Source organism: Enhydra lutris, unplaced genomic scaffold (assembly GCF_002288905.1).
Source record: "Enhydra lutris kenyoni isolate GAN:26980312 unplaced genomic scaffold, ASM228890v2 scaffoldscaffold31, whole genome shotgun sequence".
NCBI classification, from domain to species: Eukaryota; Metazoa; Chordata; class Mammalia; order Carnivora; family Mustelidae; genus Enhydra; species Enhydra lutris.
Genome location: NW_019154115.1, coordinates 18,510,390 through 18,530,463, shown reverse-complemented (window position 1 = coordinate 18,530,463; position 20,074 = coordinate 18,510,390). Strand labels below are relative to the sequence as shown.

Here is a 20,074-nt window from a genome sequence, read left to right as displayed (position 1 = left end):
TTTAATGTTAAAATGTCCATAGTACCCAAACCAATCTCAGATTCCATACAATCTCTATCAAAGTTCCAATGGCATTTTTCATAGAAATAGAACAATCCTAAAATTTATGTGGCACCATGAAAGACCATGAGTAGCCAAAGCAATCTTGAGAAAGAAGGACAAAGCTGGAGGAATCACACTTCCTGATTTCAAACTATATTACAAAGCTAGAGTAATCAAAATAGTATGATATTGCCATAAAAACAGACCCATAGATCAATGGAACAGAATAGAGAGCCCAGAAATAAACCTATGTTTACATAGCTAATTAATCGATGGCAAGGGAGATAAGAATATACAGTGGGAATGGAGAGTCTCTTCAATAAACAGTGATGGGCAAGCTGGACAGCCACATGTAGAAGAATGAAACTGGATCACTGTCTTTCACCACACACAAAAATTAACCCAAAATAGATTAAAGACTCATGTGTAAGACCTGAAACCATAAAACTTCTGAAAGAAAACTTAGTAACCTCCTACACATTGGTCTTGGTGATGATTTTTTGGAATTTGACACCAGAATTGAAGGTAACAACAGCAAAAACAAACAAGTTGGGACTACATCAAACTAAAAAGATATGCAGATCAAAGGAAACCATTAACAAAATGAAAAGGCAACCTACTGAATAGGAGAAAATATTTGTAAATTATATATCTGACAAGGGGTTAATATCCAAAATACATAAAGGATTTGTATAACTCAATAACAAAAACCCAAGTGATCCAATTAAAAAAATGGGCTGAGGATTTGAATAGACATTTCTTTCCAAAGAAGACACACAAATGGCCAACAGGTACGTGAGGAGATGCTCAACATCACTAAATCATTAGGGAAGTGCAAATAAAAAAACACAATGAGATTGCCTCACACCTGTTAGAAGTGCTGTTATCAAATGACAATAAATAATATCTGTTGGCAATGATGTGGAGAAAAGGGAACCCTCATGCACTGCTGGTGGGAATGTAAATTGGCACAGCCACTGTGGGAAACAATGTAGAGGTTCCCCCCAAAATTAAAAATGGAACTACCATACATTCTAGCAGTTCCACTTCTGAGTGTTTATTCACAGAAAATAAAACCACCAATTCAAAAAGATATATGCACCCACCCACATGTTCATTATAGCGTTATTTACAGTAGTCAAGATATAGAAGCAACCTAACTATCCCTAAATAGATGAATGGATAAAGAAGATGTGTGTTTGTGAGGGGGGGGGGTATATGTGTGTATACATATATACAATGGAACTCACCCATAAAAAGAATAAAATCCTCCCACTTGTGACAACACTGATGGACCTTGAGGGCATCTAAGTTAAAGAAGTCAGAGAAAAACAAATATGATTTCACGTATATATAGCATATAAAATACTAAAGAAAACAGATTTTCTAATTTTCCTAATTAATTTCTGGTTTCATACCATTGGAAAAGATACTTGATATGATTTTTTTTTTAGATTTTATTTATTTATTTGACAGAGAGAGATCACAAGTAGACAGAGAGGCAGGCAGAGAGAGAGAGAGAGAGAGAGAGAGGGAAGCAGGCTCCCTGCTGAGCAGAGAGCCCGATGCGGGACTCGATCCCAGGACCCTGAGATCATGACCTGAGCCGAAGGCAGCGGTTTAATCCACTGAGCCACCCAGGCGCCCCATACTTGATATGATTTTAATCCTCTTAAATATATTGGTACTTATTTTGTGGCCTAGCCTATGATCTGTCTTGGAAAATGTTGGATGTGAACTTGAGAATTGAGTATTCTGGGGCACCTGGGTGGCTCAGTCAGTTAAGCATCTGCCTTTAGCTCAGTTCAAGATCCAAGGGTTCCAGGACTGAGCCCCATGTCTGGCTACCTGCTCAGTGGGAAACATGCTTCTCCCTTTCTCAGTCCTTCACCCTGCTTGTGCTCTCTCGCTCGCTCTCTCTGTCAAATTAAAAAAAAAATAATAAAATATTTATTTTTAAAAAAGAGAAGAGTGTGTATTCTTGTTGCTTTTGGATGGAAATTCTGTAAATATCTGTTAAGTCCCTCTGATCTAATGTGTCATTTAAGTCTGATTTTTCCTGTTGATTTTTTGTCTGGGTGAGGTATTAGGGTTCCCTACTATCATTGTATTGCTGTCTGTTTTTCTTTTTAGATCTGTTAAATTTTCCCTTAATATTATTAAACAATAGGCGCTTCTATTAAGTAATTTAGGTGCTCCTGTGTTGGGTGCATAGATATTTACAAATGTTACAACCTTGGGGGCACCTTGGTGGCTCAGTTTGTTAAGCATCTGACTCTTGATTTTGGCTCAGGTCCTGGGGATCATGCCGTGCACTGGGCTCTGCACTCAGCAAGGAGTCTACTTGTTCTCTACCCCTCACCCCACTCATACTCACTCTCTCTCTCTCAAATAAATAAAATCGTTTGAAAAATGTCATATCCTCTTTATCATTATGTAACACCCTTCTTTGTCTCTCATTATCGCCTTTGTTTTGAAGTCTGTTTTGTCTAATATAAGTATAGCTATTCCGGCTTTCTTTTGGTTTCCATTTCCATGGAATATCTTTTCTCCGTCTCTTCACTTTCTTTTTCCATCCATTCACTTTCTTTTCTTTCTCTCTCTCTCTCTCTCTTTTTTAAAAGATTTTCTTTATTCCAGATAGAGTGGGGGTGGGAAAGGAGGAGCAGAGGGAGAGGAACAGTCAGGCTCCATGCTCAGGGCTTGGTCTCAGGACCCTGAGTTCATGACCTGGGCTGAAACCAAGAGTCAGACACTCAGCTGAGTGAGCCACTAGGAATTCCCATACCCTCACTTTCAGTATGTGTGTGCCTTTACATCTAAAGTGTGTTCTTATGGGCAGTATATAGATGTGTCTTTGTTTAATCCCTTCAGCTACTCTGTGTTGGAATTTAGTCCATTTACATTTAAAGTAATTATTGATAGGTATGTGCTTACTGACATTTTGTCTTACCTTCTGCTTTTATAGTTTCTCTCTTTTCCTTCTTTGCTCTCTTCCTTTGTGGTTTGATGATTTTTTAAAAAGATTTATTTATTTATTTTAGAGAAAGAAAGAGAGAGACAGTGCCTGATGGGAGGTGGGGGCGGGGAAGGGACAGAGGGAGGAGAGAGTCTCAGGCAGACTCCCCACTGAGTTAGGAGCCTGACACAGTGTCGAGCTCATGATCCTGAGATCATGACCTGAGCCAAAATCAAGAGTCAGATGCTTAACCTACTGAGCTACCCAGGTGCCTTTGAGGACTTTATGTAGTGGAATGGTTATATTCCTTTCTCCTTATTTTTTGTGTATTTACTATAGGTTTTTGCTTTGTGGTTACCATGAGGCTTACATATAACAGCCTGTACCTCTAGCAGTCTGTTTTAAGTCAATAACAACTTAAGTTTGATCCTGTTCTAAAGCTTAATATTTATACTCTCCTTCTACACATTTTATGTTTTGATATCACATTTTTGGGTATCCTTTAATTAATATCTTAATCATAATTATTTTTATTACTTTTGTCTTTTAACCTTCATATTAGCTTTATAAGTATATGATATACTACCTTTGCTTTATATTTAATTTTCCAGTGAGACTTTTTCTTTCATGTGTTTTTGTTACTAATGAAAGAAGTTCCCTTAACTTTTCTTATAAGGCCAGTTTAGTGATGATAAACTCCTTTAGCTTTTTCTTGTCTGGAAAACTATCTGTCCTTCAATTCTGAATGATAATTTTCTGGGTAGAGTATCCTTGGTTGTAAGTATTTTTCTTTTAGCACTTTGAATATCATGCCACTGCCTTCTGGCCTGAAAAGTTGGTGCTGAGAAATCCACTGATAGTCTTATGGGGGATTCCTTTGTACATAACAAGTTGTTTTCCTCTTGCTTTTAATATGTTGTCTTTAGCTTTAACTTTTGACATTTTATTTTTTTAAGTCCATTTATTTATTTATATGAGAGAGAGAATGAAAGAGAGTGAGCATGAGAGGGGGAAGGTCAAAGGGAGAAGCAGATCCCCGTATGAGCAGGGAACCCGATTCAGGACTCGATCCTGGGACTCCAGGATCATGACCTGAGCTGAAGACAGTCACTCAACCAACTGAGCCACCCAGGTACCCTAACTTTTGACATTTTAATTACAGTGTGTTTTGATGTGGGTTTCTTTGGGTTTTTCTTATCTGGAACTGGTTAGGTTTCCTGAATCTGAGTGTTTTTTTCCTGTCCCAAGTTAGGGAAGTTTTCTGCCATTATTTATTCAAACAAGATTTCTGCCTCTTTTTCTCTTTCTTCTTCTGAGAGTCCTATAATGCAAATGGTAGTTCATTTAATATCCCATAAGTCCCACTGTCTCTTTCCTGTCTTCTAGCAGTAAGATTTTAGAAATATTCAAAACATATATATGCCACTCCATATTTACTCACTGAAGTTTTTCAGTGAGTCTGAAGTGGAGTGATGTCTTAGTTTTTGAAACACATATATCTATCCTGACCATTTTTTACAGTTCAAAACACAATAAGGTTGTTCTTATGTTATTTCTTATTCATTCTTTTTATCCTTCATTCCATTCTAAGACATTTTATCAAATTTTGACTCAAACAGTTTTGGTCCTTTCCCCCTTTCTCTTCTACTTCCCTCAAAAACATCCATATCAAGTATCACTGGCTTAGGTAAATCCAATGTCTTTTGCTGTTACTTCCCTCTTATTAGTAGATACTCCATGTTAGTTAGAGCTGTGGTTTCTTCCTCTTCATGTACTTGTGACTACTGTGTTTCAATTTGCTTTCCTGCAAAAGCTTTGACCCTAAATGAAACTTGTATGCAGATGTGTGTGTGTGTATGTGTTCAACATTATAAAGATAACATAAAATAAGTTGATGCAATACAGTTGGATTGACTATACTCTAAGACTTAAGCAGTGGCATTATCTCTTCATTTGTTGTTTAAAATTACTAATAACTACAACCTACTAAAATGCTCAATTTTAAGAAAATATGGTGATGGCATATTGAATTCCATAATACAAATTGCTTATTATCTTGGTCAGAAGACTTGCATTCCCTGATGATATCCCAACTGTGTCTTGTTAAGGAGTTGATAAAACTGATGCTATTTAAATGTTATTTTAAAATCTGTAATAGCCCAGTGGAAAACACAGGGAGAAACCTCTTTGACCTCAGCCATAGCAGTTTCTTACTAGACACATCACCACAGGCAAGGGTAACAAAGGCAAAAATGAACCATTGGGACTTAATCAAGATAAAAACCTTCTGCATGGCAAAGGAAACAATCAACAAAACTAAAAGGCAGCCCATGGAATGAAAAAAGTTATTTGCAAGTCACATATCTGAAAAAGGGTTTAGTATCCAAAATCTATAAAGAACTTCTCAAACTCAACACCCCAAAAACAAATAATCCAATTAAGAAATGGGCAGAAGACATCAGTAGACACTTTTCCAAAGAAAACATCCAGATCTCTAACAGACACACAAAAAGATGCTCAATATCACTCATCATCAGGGAAATACAAATCAAAACCACAATGAGATACCATCTGACACCTGTTAGGGTGGCTAAAATTAATAACACAAGAAACAACAAGTGTTATCAAGAATACAGAGAAAGGAGAACCTCCTTGCACCATTGGTGGGAATGCAAACTGGTACAGCCACTCTGGAAAACAGTATGGAGGTTCCTCTAAATGTTAAAAATAGAACTACCCTATGCTCTAGTAATTGCACTACTAGGTATTTACCCAAAGAATATAAAACTACAGTTTCAAAGGGATACTTGCACTGTGATGTTTATAGCAACATTATCAATAGTAGCCAAATTGTGGAAAGAGCCCAAATGTCCATCAACTGAAAATGGATAAAGATGTGGTATATGTATACAATGGAATATTACTCAGCCATCAAAATGAATGAAATCTTGCCATTTCCAAAGAAATGGATGGAGGTAGAGTATATTATGCTAAGTGGTATAAGTCAGAGAAAAACAAGCACCATATGATCTCACGTATATGTGGAATTTAAGAAAGAAGATAGATGAACATATGGTAAAGGGGAAAAGAAAAGACAGAGGGAAACAAGCCATAAAAGACTCTTAATGCTAGAGAACAAACTGAGGTTTGATGAAGGGACATGAGTGGGGGATGGGCTAGATGGGTGATGGGTATTAGGGAGGGCACTTGTTATGATGAGCACTGGGTATTGTAAGTGGTGAATCACTAAATTCTACTCTGGAAACCAATATTGTAGTGTATGTTAACTATCTAAAATTTAAACTAAAGAAAAAACACAAAATCTGTAATAAAGGGAAAATACTATACATCATGCCCCAGAAATAGGCATTTTTTTCATACTCCTTTCTCCTGTACACATTTATCCTTTTGTGCCATTATTTATTATTTTATTTTCTCTCCATCATTCTCCCCATTATTTGCTTTTTTTTCCTTAAGTGTATAGCTCTTCTTAACTGAAAGGTGTTTAAGGAAGAGCTGGTGTTTGAAAATGACTTACTGGGTCTTAAGCATGTGGAAAAAATATATGCAATCATTTTCTTTCAAAATTGTCATTGTTATCAGAACTTAAGTATCCACAGGCATCTTAGTGGGAAATATTTCATTGGAATTAATTTAAGTTCAATTTTTATTCTTTCCAGTACAGTTTTTCTCAAACTCTGAGGCTTGCAGAATTCACAAACTGAGATCTGGCATCATTTTCAAAGAAAGACCTTCAGTGATGTGTAAGTAGTTTTTTCCATTTTGATTTGTTTCTATTAGTTGTTTTCTGTACTAGACTGAAAAGTTATTTTACCAATCTCTGGAGAGAATTTGGCATATATTCACCACATAGTGATTAACAAGTAACAAAATATATCTTATTGAAAGATGTCTTATGATGTGCCCTGGGTCACTGTTATTGACCATGAGGAGAGGCAACATCCTCAAGTGTAAAGAATACTGGATTAAAGGACTTGCCTTGTCTGCCACTAACTAGCTACATCCTTAAGTGAGCCACCTTCTGAATTTTAGTTTCTTTGGCTATATAATGAGGGATTAGACTAGGATTAGTAATAAAATCCTTTCCCCTGGAAATATCTGTTATTCCCAGCTTTACTTTTTTTCTTTTTATAATAAATCAAAGGTTAGTAATCATCCAAAAGGGAGCTCTCAAATTACATAGTTTTGAGGTTTTATATTGATTTTTTGCTTGGAAATAGATATTGGGAGAGGATGTGGCTCCAAATTAGATAGACTAGGAGACAAGTAAGCTCCCACCCTCCCCACGTCCCCCCCCCCCACTCCTGCTCATGAAATTTGCCTCACATAGTCCATTAATTTGGGTTAATTAAGCTTGTTTTTTAAAGTCATGTTTGCCTTGGTTGGGTTGAACCTTTTTACAAGGATGTCACCCTACTCTTAAGTATGATATACAAATAAGATTTCTTTCAAGATTTCCATACAGTGCTGATCCTGAAGGAGTGCCAATTTTCAAGGAGATGGGAGAAAGGGACAATAAAGTGGGGGTCACATCTATGCATGGGGCTTTTGTGGGGACAATGGTAGGGAAACTAGGCAGGCTGAAGGCCAGTACTTGGAACCTGGAAGGGTGATAGGAGAAGAGAGAGCTTGAGGTGGAATAAAAGTATAGACAGAGATGTGGGAAAGTAGAACTGGACAGGAAACCTCTTTGAAGGCAACGACTATGGCTTTCATCAATATTGTCTATCACCAGCTCCTAGAATAGTGTCAGATCTTAATAAGTATTTATGAAAAATGCATTGAATGAATGAATCACTCAATAAATTTCTAATTTTGCCTAAGGCTGTGATGGTTTTGGTTATTAGTTACTAGACTCAAAGCATCTAGGTTATCTCTGGCTGCTGCTCTACATTCAATAACTAAAGACAGGTAGTTAAGTTGAGACAGGTAATTGAGGTTCAGAAAATTGATTCTGAATCACAGAAAAAAGATCTTACACTTGAGGGTTATAAAGTGAACTATTAATTCATTTAACAAATATTATTTTAAGCACCTACCTACCATACTTAGGGTACTAGCTGGGAATGGAAAAATGGGGTAGTGGTTATAGTGTATAGTTCTATTTGATGGAATATTATGTAGCCACTTAGTGTAATTATGAAGATTATAGCAGTTTGGGAAAATGCTTACTAAAGAAATATACAAATATGTATATTCTATCTTATATTGTTCATGAGGACTAGTAGGATGTTTTCTTCTCTCAAAGAAGACTAGGAAACATTGTTAAATAGAAAGCCCATTTATTATTGGGAATAGAATAGTTGAATTACTTTTCCTTTCTGTTATTTTGTACAATTCACAAAGTTTAAATGAAAATTCAAATAAACTCAAGTTTTAAAACAAATATGATGAATATGTATTGACCAGAAAAAGGAATTATTGTTTTGTCAAAGAGGAAGAAAACAAAACTAAATTTGTAGGGCAGGATGGGTTATCTTGGTTGGAAGAAAAATTAGAGATGAAGTTTAGAAAAGATGGAAATGAGAGTCTCTGGTTTAGTTTTAGTAATGTAAGAAAGGATGGCTAGATTACATTCTTAACTGTGGGATTACTTTTTAAAAAAATTCTGATATGAGGAATTTGAAAGGCAGGGCGGGGGCTTAAGGGGGTAGGGAAGGAAAAAATGAAACAAGATGAGATTGAGAGGGAGACAAACCATAAGAGATTCTTAATCTCATAAAACAAACTGAGGGTTGCTGGGGGGTGGGAGATAGGGAGAGGGTGATTGGGTTATGGACATTGGGAGGGTATGTGCTATGGTGAGTGCTGTGAAATGTGTAAGCCTGACGATTCACAGACCTGTACTCCTAGGGCATATAAATGCATTATATGTTAATAAAAATAATTTAAAATTTTTTAAAAATAAAGTAACATGGCACTCTTAAAGAAAGAAAGAAAATTTCTTCTGGCCTATTTATTTAAGTGAACTGGAGTGAGGGATATTCGAACAAGTCCATTGTGTTATCGATGATTTTTACATATAGGTCTTGAGTTTTTGACCGTTTGTCATTCTCTATTTGAAAGATTTTTGCAAAACCCCTATGCTCAGATTTTTTGTTTTTCATATATCTTTAAAATGTTACCTTTCCACTCTTTTCTTATCCTTAGAGTTAGCCTACATAGCAAATACTTAAGGACTTTGACCTACTGGAGTGATAGTAGCAATACGAAAGAATCTGAATTGATTGGGTAGATATTGAAAGGGAGAAAAACAAACCATTCTCCATTAATTTGTGAATGGGTAGGAGCTTTCTTACAATGATTTATTAATTTTGTTCTCATAAACCTTTTATAACTACAGAGCTTGTTCTTCTTGTTTTTCTATTCTCAAAGAAAAATAGATGTACTTTGAAGTGAAATACTAGCTAAGCAGGTATCTGAAATTTTAAGAAGATGCCTATCAATATTTTATAAGGTAACTCCTTAAGTTATCTACATCATGTTGAACAAAGAAGAATTAAAAAACAGTGGTTAATGATGTAGTATTATCGTTAACACCAGCTTGTATAAACTTGTGTCGGAGTTTTATATTACTGTGATTATTTACAGAACTATTAGATTGATTGCTTCTTTTGTGTAGCCCCCAGTTTAAATGAATTCAAAGAAACTTACATCCAAAAAAAAAGAAAATAAAAGAAAAGAAAAATTTACCTATGTACCTCCTAATTGTTTAGGGGTTTTTACTCTCATGTACTACACTAAAAGTCCAAGTTTTGTGTGCAACGAATGCTTTCCTCAAATGCTCTCTTTCCAAGGAATTGTTGGTAGTTCTTGCCAATGCAAGGCATTTTATCTTAATGTATATGTAGTATTTTTCACGAGGATTGTAATTTTCATACCCCAGTGTAAATCTCTTGGCTAAATGGAATTGTTAGAAAATACTGTTGTTCATTTCTATATAAAAGATTTTCAGTATTTTCTTTGCCTTATAAATTTTAACGATATCTTTCCCCTAAAGATATTCTTCTAATATGTAAATATTATCTAAATATCTAATATCCATAATATTTAGATAGTATGATATTTAATATCTAATATCTAAAGATGTTCTTCTAAAACTCAAACTTATTTTAAAAACAGTTGAATTAAAATAAAAAGTAGAGGTGCATTTTCAGTATTTTCTGAATGGATTAAAGGGCATTTAGATCTTATAAGAAGTCACCTGGAACGTTGCCAGCTGTGTTCTTGGCATTACATACTTGGTCAGCAGTGCCTTAAGACATCTTGTTTACCTTCCTAACCACTCTCTGCCCTCAAATGAATAAATGGAAAACAACATCAAGGTGAGAGAACTGAAGTGATATATAATTTATTTTCTTGTCAATAAACTGTAAGAAGATTTTATCACCACTTTAAAATTATTTTCTTATATGTATTGATGAAGAACAGTAATTTTTTCTCCTTTAGTAGTTACATACCGTAGTCAGTTGTGAATGAGATCAAGTCATTAAACTTTGTCAATCAGGAAGATGTAACAAAATGAATTTCACATACAAATTTCTCCCAAATATCTGCTTATTAGTATAATAGCTGTTTATTTCCAAAGGCTAAGGTAGTAGCTTTCAAAAGAATGTATTAAATATATATATGTTTTCGTGATAGTACTGTTCTCATTCTCTCCCTTCTTTCTGCATAGCAATATGTAAAACTACATAGTATGCAATAATGACAATATGCTATAGTTTAAATAACATGAAGTTAGAGGGGCACTTGGCTGGCTCAGTTGGAAGAGTATGAGACTCTTGATCTGAGAGTTGTGAGTTCAAGCCCCACGCTGGGTGTAATTATTTAAGTAATTATTACTTAATAAATAAATAAATAAATAAACTTAAATAACATGAAGTTAGGGTCTAGGAAAAATGAGAATATTTAAATGTCTTTATTATAATGACAGTGTTTTACTAAGGTATTTTTAAGATTTTTATCAATCAAGAGCTTATAGCTTCAAATTCATGCACACATAAAAGCAAATAAACACATATGGAGCCTTGGTTAATGACCTGCCAATTCTACTTTAATAAATTTTTTCTGAAGAAATAATAGGATTTGTAGCCATAGGTTTATGTTCAAGATTATTCATCATGGCATTTAAAAATATTAACAAAGTTAGTAGAAGTAAAATCAACAATAAAGAAATAGATCAATAATGTTATGTCCATAAAATAAAATACTATGGAGCCATTAAGATATATTTTCAAAGTCTATGTAATGAAATGAAGAAAAAGGTTAAATACAAAAGTACTTTTAAAAAAGGTGCTTTTGAACAAAACAAAACAAAATTAAAAAATTTTTAAATAAAAAAGGTGCTTTCGTCCTCCTATATTTTAGAAATGGATAGATGATCATCAGGGTAAAACTACTTGTTTTTTTGTGAAACACCTGCTACATGTAGTCAGCTGAGAGTGACGACTGTTTAACAGTCTTCTCAGGAGACAACTTATTACTTTCTCTTTACTGTCAGGCTAGGGGCCATTTCTGAAAAGTTTAAGCCCTTTATTTTGTGCAGAAATCTTATATGTAAGGGAGTTGCTAATTGGAGTCATATACATATAAATAAAAGAAGTAGAAACATTTGATCCTTCTTTAGGTGTGTTTTCTAAGCAAACAGTGGGAATATTTAGAGTATATTTAAGCAATGGTTACAGATTCTACAAAATGTGGCATGAATTCTGAAACCTCATTATGTTAGAAAATTTATTACATTAGCAATAAAGGAAATTCAATAAGTTTTGGGATTATGATGAAAATGGTGACAGTTATATTACAAACAAGTATACTCCGTAAAAATTTGTTTGCCCTCAGTTACTTTATAGTCTACAAAGTTCATTTACTTTGAACTAGCATTTTCTAAAGCATCTTTAGAGGATTTTTTCTAGTTTTTAAGTGGGAAAATAGGGTTCATTGTTCAAATAGACTTGGAAAATCCTGGGCTAGTAAGCAAAGTTAAAGGTACCTTTATCAAAGGACGGCTGATGCTTTCATATTTTTATATATTTCATTATAAATATACGAAAGAGGCATATAGTGTGTGTGTATGTATATATAGTTTATTTGTCCTTTTTTGCATTTATTGGAACTAAATTTAGCATGACACATGTTGGAAAGTATCTGTTTGATATTAAACTTTTTTCCTGTAACTGTTATACAAGGACTGTACTGCAGAGGGTGTATTCTCCTTGTTAAACAAATAAAGTTGAAATGACACCTGAAGGAAATTTTGCTATGAAAGTGTTTGCAAATACATAATGGGATTCTACTTTATTATTTATTTTTTCTTTGAATTTATTATAAGCATGCATTTCTGTTCTAATCTCTGCCCCACTTTTGTTATTTGAAGTTCCTCTGTTTTATCTGCTGAGACTCACTCATGGTGGGTTTTTCTTTGGATGTTTTTGTAGTTTTGGAGTAGGAGGTCATCTTTAGCTGGGCTTTATCTGTGGAGAACCTGGGTTGAGGGTATTCCCTTCTAGAACTGTTCTGTATTTGCTTCCCCCAGGGTATCACTAGCTTGGGAACAGTTATTTATATCTGTTTGGAGCTTCTTGGGACTACACAGATGGCTTATGGTCAAACATCATATCCAAGTCTGTGTAGGCCTGTTGTTATACATTCACAGAGGAGACTTTTTACCAGCCCCCACTCCCCGCAAAGCTGGGCCCAGATTGAGGCAATCTATTATCTCCCTGTACCAGTGGATGGATTTTTAAAATCCACTCTTTAACTAGGGATATAGGTCTTTGAGGCTTTTGGTTTTATACAAATGTCTCAGTTCTAATTCCCTATCTTATGTGGTCCCAAAGCCTTGTCTCCTGTCCCTGTAATGCCTTTTAAAACACAAACCCCTTGAGTACTAAAGAGATCAGCAAATTTCCCCAACCCATTATCAGCTTATACTGCACTCTGGTCTTTGGTTTCCTCGGTGTTTTGGGGCCCTGGGGATTTCATTTTTACAGGTTAGTCTGTGCATTTACAAGGATGTGTTTTGTTGTTTTTGTCATCTACTTAGGTAATCCAGGCTTTCATGTTGTAAAAAATGGAAATTCATGCATTACTTTCATATTCAGAAAATGATGCTAAATATATTCCCATTTTTTAAAAAAACACACATTTTACATATTGAAATGAAATGTATAATAGTGCTGTTTATCAAAGAAGTAGTATTCTTTCTATAGTTTTTCATTCTTATTTATGCACAAGGCACTTCTATTTATTTGACTTATTAGAAGAGACTACTAAGTCTTTCACTTTCCTTTTAGATGTAACCTTCTGTAATGGAAGATGATTGAAGATAAGGGGCCTCGTGTTGCTGACTACTTTGTTGTAGCAGGATTAACTGATGTTTCAAAGCCTCTTGAAGAAGAAATTCAGTTCAATGATGCCTGTCATAAAGTAGCTAAACCAAAAGAACCTATCACAGATGTTTCAGTGATTATTAAATCTCTTGGGGAGGAAGTGCCACGGGATTATATATGTATTGATGTTACCCCAACTGGATTGTCAGCTGATCTCAATAATGGAAGTCTTGTGGGGCCACAGATTTACCTTTGCTACAGAAGAGGAAGAGATAAGCCTCCACTTACAGATCTAGGGTAAGTTGTTTTTTCTTTTAATTGTTGCTATTGATCAAAATAATATGCCTTGTAGATTTTGAAGTTCACTGTTCAATTTGTTTGTTAATAAATACATGGCAGCTTTAGAAAAATAGACACATATTTAGAATCCTGGGTTCTTTTTCTGTGTCCCTTATACCATTTGATTATCCCTTTGTTTCCAGCACTTTCTTCTTGTCAGAGTTTCTTTTTGTTAAAGGGAGAGACTTTGAAAACTTCTACAGCAAAGTACCAGAAAACTAGGGTATTATCCTGACCACAATATTTTTAATAATTTTAAAAGTGCTAGAGAAGGATGACTTTTGAGCATCAGTCATATGATCATTGTAGATAAATGCTTAAGGCTATTATGCATCAAACAAGGATCTTTGGGTAAATTAGTGCTTTACTTCGGATACTATATTAAACTTAGGGCTCCTTTTTTCTATACCAGCTTTATTGAGATAGATTTTGCATACCATGTAGTTTACCTATTTAAGTGTACAATTCTGTGGTTTTTAGTGTCTTTGTAGAGTTGTGTAGCCATCACCACAATAAATTTTAGAACATTTTTATTATGCTGGAAAGAAACCTCATACTCATTTTAGTTGCTGTCCAGCTCTTCTTAATCCCCTCAGCTCTAGGCAGTGCTTATTCTACTTTCTGTCTCTATGAATTTGCCTATTCAGGACATTTTACATGAATAGAATCAAACTCTAGAGCAAAAAAAGAATACTTTTTGTGCCTGGCTTTTTTCACTCAGCATTATGTTTTCCGGGTCTATTCATGTTGTAGTATGTGTCAGTACTTTTATTCCTTTACATGGCTGAATAATATTCCATTTTATGGATGTACCTTTATTTATTTATTTATTTTCACAATTTATTTATCTGTTCATCAGTTTGGTGGACATGGAGGTTGTTTCCACTTTTTGGCCATTATAAATAATGCTGCTAGAAATAATCATGTATAAATTTTTGTATGGATGTATGTTTTCATTTCTCTTCCATATATATTTAGGAGTATAATTGCTGGGTGTTACGATAACTCTGTGTTTAATCTTTTGAGGAACTGCCAGACTGTCTTCCAAAGTAGCCACACTACTTTGTGTTCCCACTGGCAGTGTATGAAGGTTTCAGTTTCTCTATATCCTAGCCAACATTTTGTATTGTCATTTTGATTATAGCTTCCCTAGTGGTATCTCATTTTGGTCTTTTTGCATTCGCTTGATGGTTAATGATGTTGAACATCTTTTCATGTACTTGTTGGCCACCTGAAAATCTTTTGAGAAATGTCTATTCAGAATCCTTTACCCATTTTTTAATTGGCTTTTCTTATTATTGAACTTTAATAGTCTTTACATATTCTAGATGCAAGTCCCTTTTTAGATATATGATTTATAAATGTTTTCTCCCATTCTGTGGGTTATCTTTTTGCTTTCTTTATGGCATCCTTCAAAGCTAAAAAGTTTTTAATTTTGATGAAGTCTGATCTATTTTTTCTTTTGTTGCTTGTTTTTTGGCATCGTATCTAAGAAGGCTTTTACTAATCCAAGGTCATGGGGATTTAGACCTAAGTTTTTGTCTAAGAGTTTTATAGATTCAGCCTTTATATTTAGGTCTTTGATCTTTTTGAGTTCATTTTTGTATATGGTTGAGAAAGGGGTCCAACATCACTGTTTTGCTTGTTGATATCCAGTTGTCCTAGCACCAACTGTTGAGAATATTCTTTTCCCATTTTCAAAAATTAATAGGTCATGGATGTATGGTTTTATTTCTGGACTCTCAATTCTGTTTTATTTGTCTACATGTCTTATCTTTGTGCCAGTACTACACAGTTTTGATTGTTATAGCTCTGTAGTAAGTTTTTACATTGGAAGTGTAAGTCTTCGAACTTTGTTCTTTTTTAAGATTGGCTATTCTGGGGACGCCTGGGTGGCTCAGTTGGTTAAGCAGCTGCCTTCGGCTCAGGTCATGGTCCTAGCGTCCTGGGATCGAGTCCCACATCGGGCTCCTTGCTCGGCAGGGAGCCTGCTTCTCCCTCTGCCTCTGCCTGCCATTCTGTCTGCCTGTGCTTGCTCTCTCTCCCTCTCTCTCTCTCTGACAAATAAATAAATAAAATCTTAAAAAAAAAAAAGATTGGCTATTCTGTCTGGTCCTTGAATTTCCGTATGAATTTTAGGATCATCTTATCAATTTTTTTTATTACATATCAGATTTTTTTTGTAATTTAAATTCAATTAATTAACATATATTGTTGGATTCAGAAGTAGAGTTTAGTGATTCATCAGTTGCTGGTCACACCCAGTGCTCATTAAATCCAATGTCCTCCTTAATGTCCATCACCCAGTTACCCCATACCCCATTGTCCCACCCACCTCTCCTCCAGCAACTCTCAATTTGTTTCATAGCTATAGTTCAGAGTGTCTTATGGTTTGCCTCCCTCCCTGATTTCATCTTTTTTAATTTTTCCCTCCCTTCCCCTGTGATTCTTTGTTTTGTTTAATTCTACATATGAGTGAAATCATACGATAATTGTTCTCTGATTTACTTATTTCTCTTAGCATAATGCCCTCTAGTTCTATCCACCTCATTGCAAATGGTAAGATTTCTTTTTTTTCAATGGCTGAGTAATATTCCATTGTGTGTGTGTGTGTGTGTGTGTGTGTGTGTGTGTGTGACATCTTCTTTATCCGTTCAGCTGTCAGTGTACATCTGGGCTCTTTCCATATTTTGGCTATTGTGGACATTGCTGCTATAAACATGGGGGTGCAGGTACCCCTTCGGACCACTATGTTTGTATCCTTTGGGTAGATACCTAGTAGTAGTGCAGTTGCTGGGTCATAGGGTAGTACTATTTTTAACTTTTTGAGGAACCTCCGTACCATTTTCCAGAGTGGCTGTACCAGCTTGCATTCCTACAAGCAGTGTAAGAGTATTTCCCTTTCTCCATAACCTCACCAATATCTATTGTTTGCTGACTTGTTTATTTTAGCCATTCTGACTGTTGTGAGGTGGTATCTCACTGTAGTTTTGATTTGTATTTCCCTGATTCTGAGTGATATTGAACATCATTTCATGTGTCTGTTGGCCATCTGGATGTCTCCTTTGCAAAAGTGTCCATTCATGTCTTCTGCCCATTTCTTGACTGGACTATTTATTTTTTTGGGTGTTGAGTTTGATAAGTTCTTTATAGATTTTGAGTACTCAGCTTATCAATCTTTGCAAAGATCAGGGTTCTTTTTAAAAGATGAATATGTATATGGATATGTGTTTATCTTTATGTTGATGTATTTCTCCTTTACATATATGTATCCTTACATTCATATATTTCTCTTACATATATATGTAATATATATTCATCTTTTAAAAAGAACCCCAGGGGCGCCTGGGTGGCTCAGTGGGGTAAAGCCTCTGCCTTTGGCTCAGGTCATGATCTCAGGGTCCTGGGATCGAGTCCCACATCGGGCTCTCTGCTCAGCGGGAAGCCTGCTTCCTCCTCTCTCTCTGCCTGCCTCTCTGCCTGCTTGTGATCTGTCAAATAAATAAATAAAATCTTTAAGAAAAAAAAAAAAGAAATAAAAAGAACCCCAATCTTTGCAGAAATTGACATCATATATACATTATATAATATATATTATATATGCAAAAGGAGAATATATAAATGTAAATATATATATGATATAGATATATCCATATATATGGAACAAAAGAGGAACAAAATTTCAAAGATCATGAAATAAGTTCCCACTGAAAAACTGAAAGAAAAAGACCAAAGGAAAGCTACAAGTAGCTCTAATACTGTCTTCAAAATAGTTTATAAGAAATAAAAATTAGCCTTCTTGTTTTCATTGCTCAGTTGCAAAAGAGCATGTACTTGAGCAATATTTGAGTTAAAAATAAAGAAGATATCAGTATCCCTATTTATGTTCCTAGAAGGGACCATAAAATTTCCATCTCCTATTATATTAAGTCTGAAAGTGTACAGTCATGTTTACTAATGCCTGAAGGGAGATAGAATGAATTGAAAAAGTTCCTGAAATTTCTTCTACTTTAAAATTTCTATCATCTAATGTTTGGTGTCAAAAAGTTTTATCAAAAATCAATTTTTATTCTCTTAATTCATGAAGGAATTGTAATTTAAAGCTGGTTTCAGAACAGCTATTATATTGCCTCTTTTTTTCTAACATTTTTAATTTATTTGTCAGAGAGAGAGAAAAAGAGAGAGGACAAGCAGGGGGAGTGACAGGCAGAGAGAGAAGCAGACTCTCAGCTGAGCAGGGAGCCCAGTGTGTGACTCAGTCCCAGGACCCTGGGATCATGACCTGAGCCAAAGACAGATCCTTAACCGACTAAGCTACCCAGGGACCCTACTATATTGCTTCTTGTAAAGCTTCTGTATTTAGTAAATGGCTTGGGAAAGTAAGCCAGCTTTTAGATCTTTTATTTGTTTCAAGTATTTATTTATTTATTTAAGATTTATTTATTTATTTGAAAGAGAGAGACACAGAGAAAGAAAGCAAAGAGAGAAGGAGACAAGCAGACTCCCTCCTGAGTGGGGAACCTGACATGGGGCTTGAACCCAGGACCCTGAGATCATGACCTGAGCCAAAGTCAAGAGTCTGATGCTTAACAGACCAAGCCCCCCAGGCACTCCTCAAATTTTTATTTGAATTCTAGTTAGTTGACTATAGTGTAATATTGGTTTCAGGAGTAGAATTTAATGATTCATTCTTTTTTTTTTTTTTTTTATAAACATATATTTTTATCCCCAGGGGTACAGGTCTGTGAATCGCCAGGTTTACACACTTCACAGCACTCTAATGATTCATTCTTAAGTGCCCTCCTTAATACCCATCATCCATCTAACCCATCCCCTGCGCACCTTCCCTCCAGCAACCCTCAGTTTGTTCTCTATAGTAAGAGTCTGTTACAGATCTTCTTTTCAGAAGACCAGGTAATTTGCTCCTATGACCACTTGATCATCCTCAGAATTATAGATTGTGGATGAAATGAAGGGAATGTTGCAGATTCTTGTTAGGGTGTTGGAGTTTCCTAATTTAGAGGTGAGGAATTTTCCAAGTATAGGAAGGATTCTCCAATAGCAAAGAGCTTAAACTAGAATGAATAAATTAACCACTCTTATAAATATTCCCCTTGTTTGTCATTGTGGAGGCTAGGGCAACATTTTTAAGAGCCTTTGAAAAGCTTAGTTTAGTTAGACAAGAAAAGTTCCAAACAATATAAAAGTAAAAAATAATAACATAAGTAATGTGTATATAATAGCATAATACCTGATTAAAGAAAACAAGTATCTTATGTTTCAGATATATTTATATTCCCTATCTTTAAGAAATTCAAGGTAGTAAATGGTGGTATGTTGTTTTGTGTTGTATTTTTGTTTTCTTGTTTTCAATTGAGCATCTGTTTTCCAGGCATTATTTTAGAGGACTTACTTATACTCTCATCTAATTCTCTTAAGACCTATGGGTTAAATTTTTTTTTAAAAATTTTAAGATTTTATTTATTTATTTGACAGAGAGAGAGAGAGAGCACACACAAGAGAGCCCAAGCAGGGGGAGTGGCAGAGGGAGAGGGAGAAGCAGACTCCCTGCTGAGTAGGGAGCCTGATGAGAGACTTGATCCCAGGACCCTGGGATCATGACCGGAGTAGAAGGAATATGCTTAACTGACTGAACGACCCACGCACCCCTAGATTTTTAAATGTTATAGCTGAGTAGCACAAGGCTCAGAGAGATTAAATATTTGCCTAAGAGAATACAGCTAGTAACAGGTAGTAGAAATTTGAATTGAGATGTGTCTGACTTTTCTCTGTTACAATGCCTTTTTTTGTTTTTTTTAAAGATTTTATTTATTTGACAGACAGAGATCACAAGTAGGCAGAGAGGCAGGCAGAGAGAGAGAGAGGAAGAAGCAGGCTCCCCGCAGAGCAGAGAGCCCCATGCGGGGCTCGATCCCAGGACCCTGGGATCATGACCTGAGCCGAAGGCAGAGGCTTACCCCACTGAGCCACCCAGGTGCCCCTACAATGCCTTTTTTTAAAGATTAAAAAAACCAGAAAAGCAAGATCAAAAAGAGAAGGAGGAATCAGCATTTAAGCTAACATTAGGATAAACATAGTTGCTATGATTAAGCATCAAATTTAGCTCTAAATTTTCAAAATAAAAGTTGAAAGAAAAATTTGTTTGCTGACAGCCACGACAAAAAGGGAAATTAAAAATAATATTAGAAAGAAATATTTTGACCAATTTTTGGCACTTAATTTTATTTGAATAATGAGATTCTATAAAAGGAAATACTGACTGATGTTGAGGATATTGCCTGTTATAACAATTTTTTTAAACTTTTTTTTAAAATTTATTTGACAGAGAGAGATAGAGAGAGAGAGACATCACAAGTAG

The 20,074-nt window shown here is 35.1% G+C and overlaps 1 protein-coding gene across 1 annotated transcript in view; it reads left to right on the top strand.

Moving 5' to 3' along the window:
* The window catches only part of LOC111153278 (DENN domain containing 4A), a 123,768-nt gene that overhangs the window by 26,877 nt on the left and 76,817 nt on the right, over positions 1–20,074 (top strand). The window contains exons 2-3 of the mRNA XM_022512201.1: positions 6,682–6,765; positions 13,321–13,653. Coding sequence (XP_022367909.1) covers positions 13,343–13,653 — 311 coding nt within the window. The 5' untranslated portion in view covers positions 6,682–6,765; positions 13,321–13,342. The remainder of the gene's footprint in view (positions 1–6,681; positions 6,766–13,320; positions 13,654–20,074) is intronic.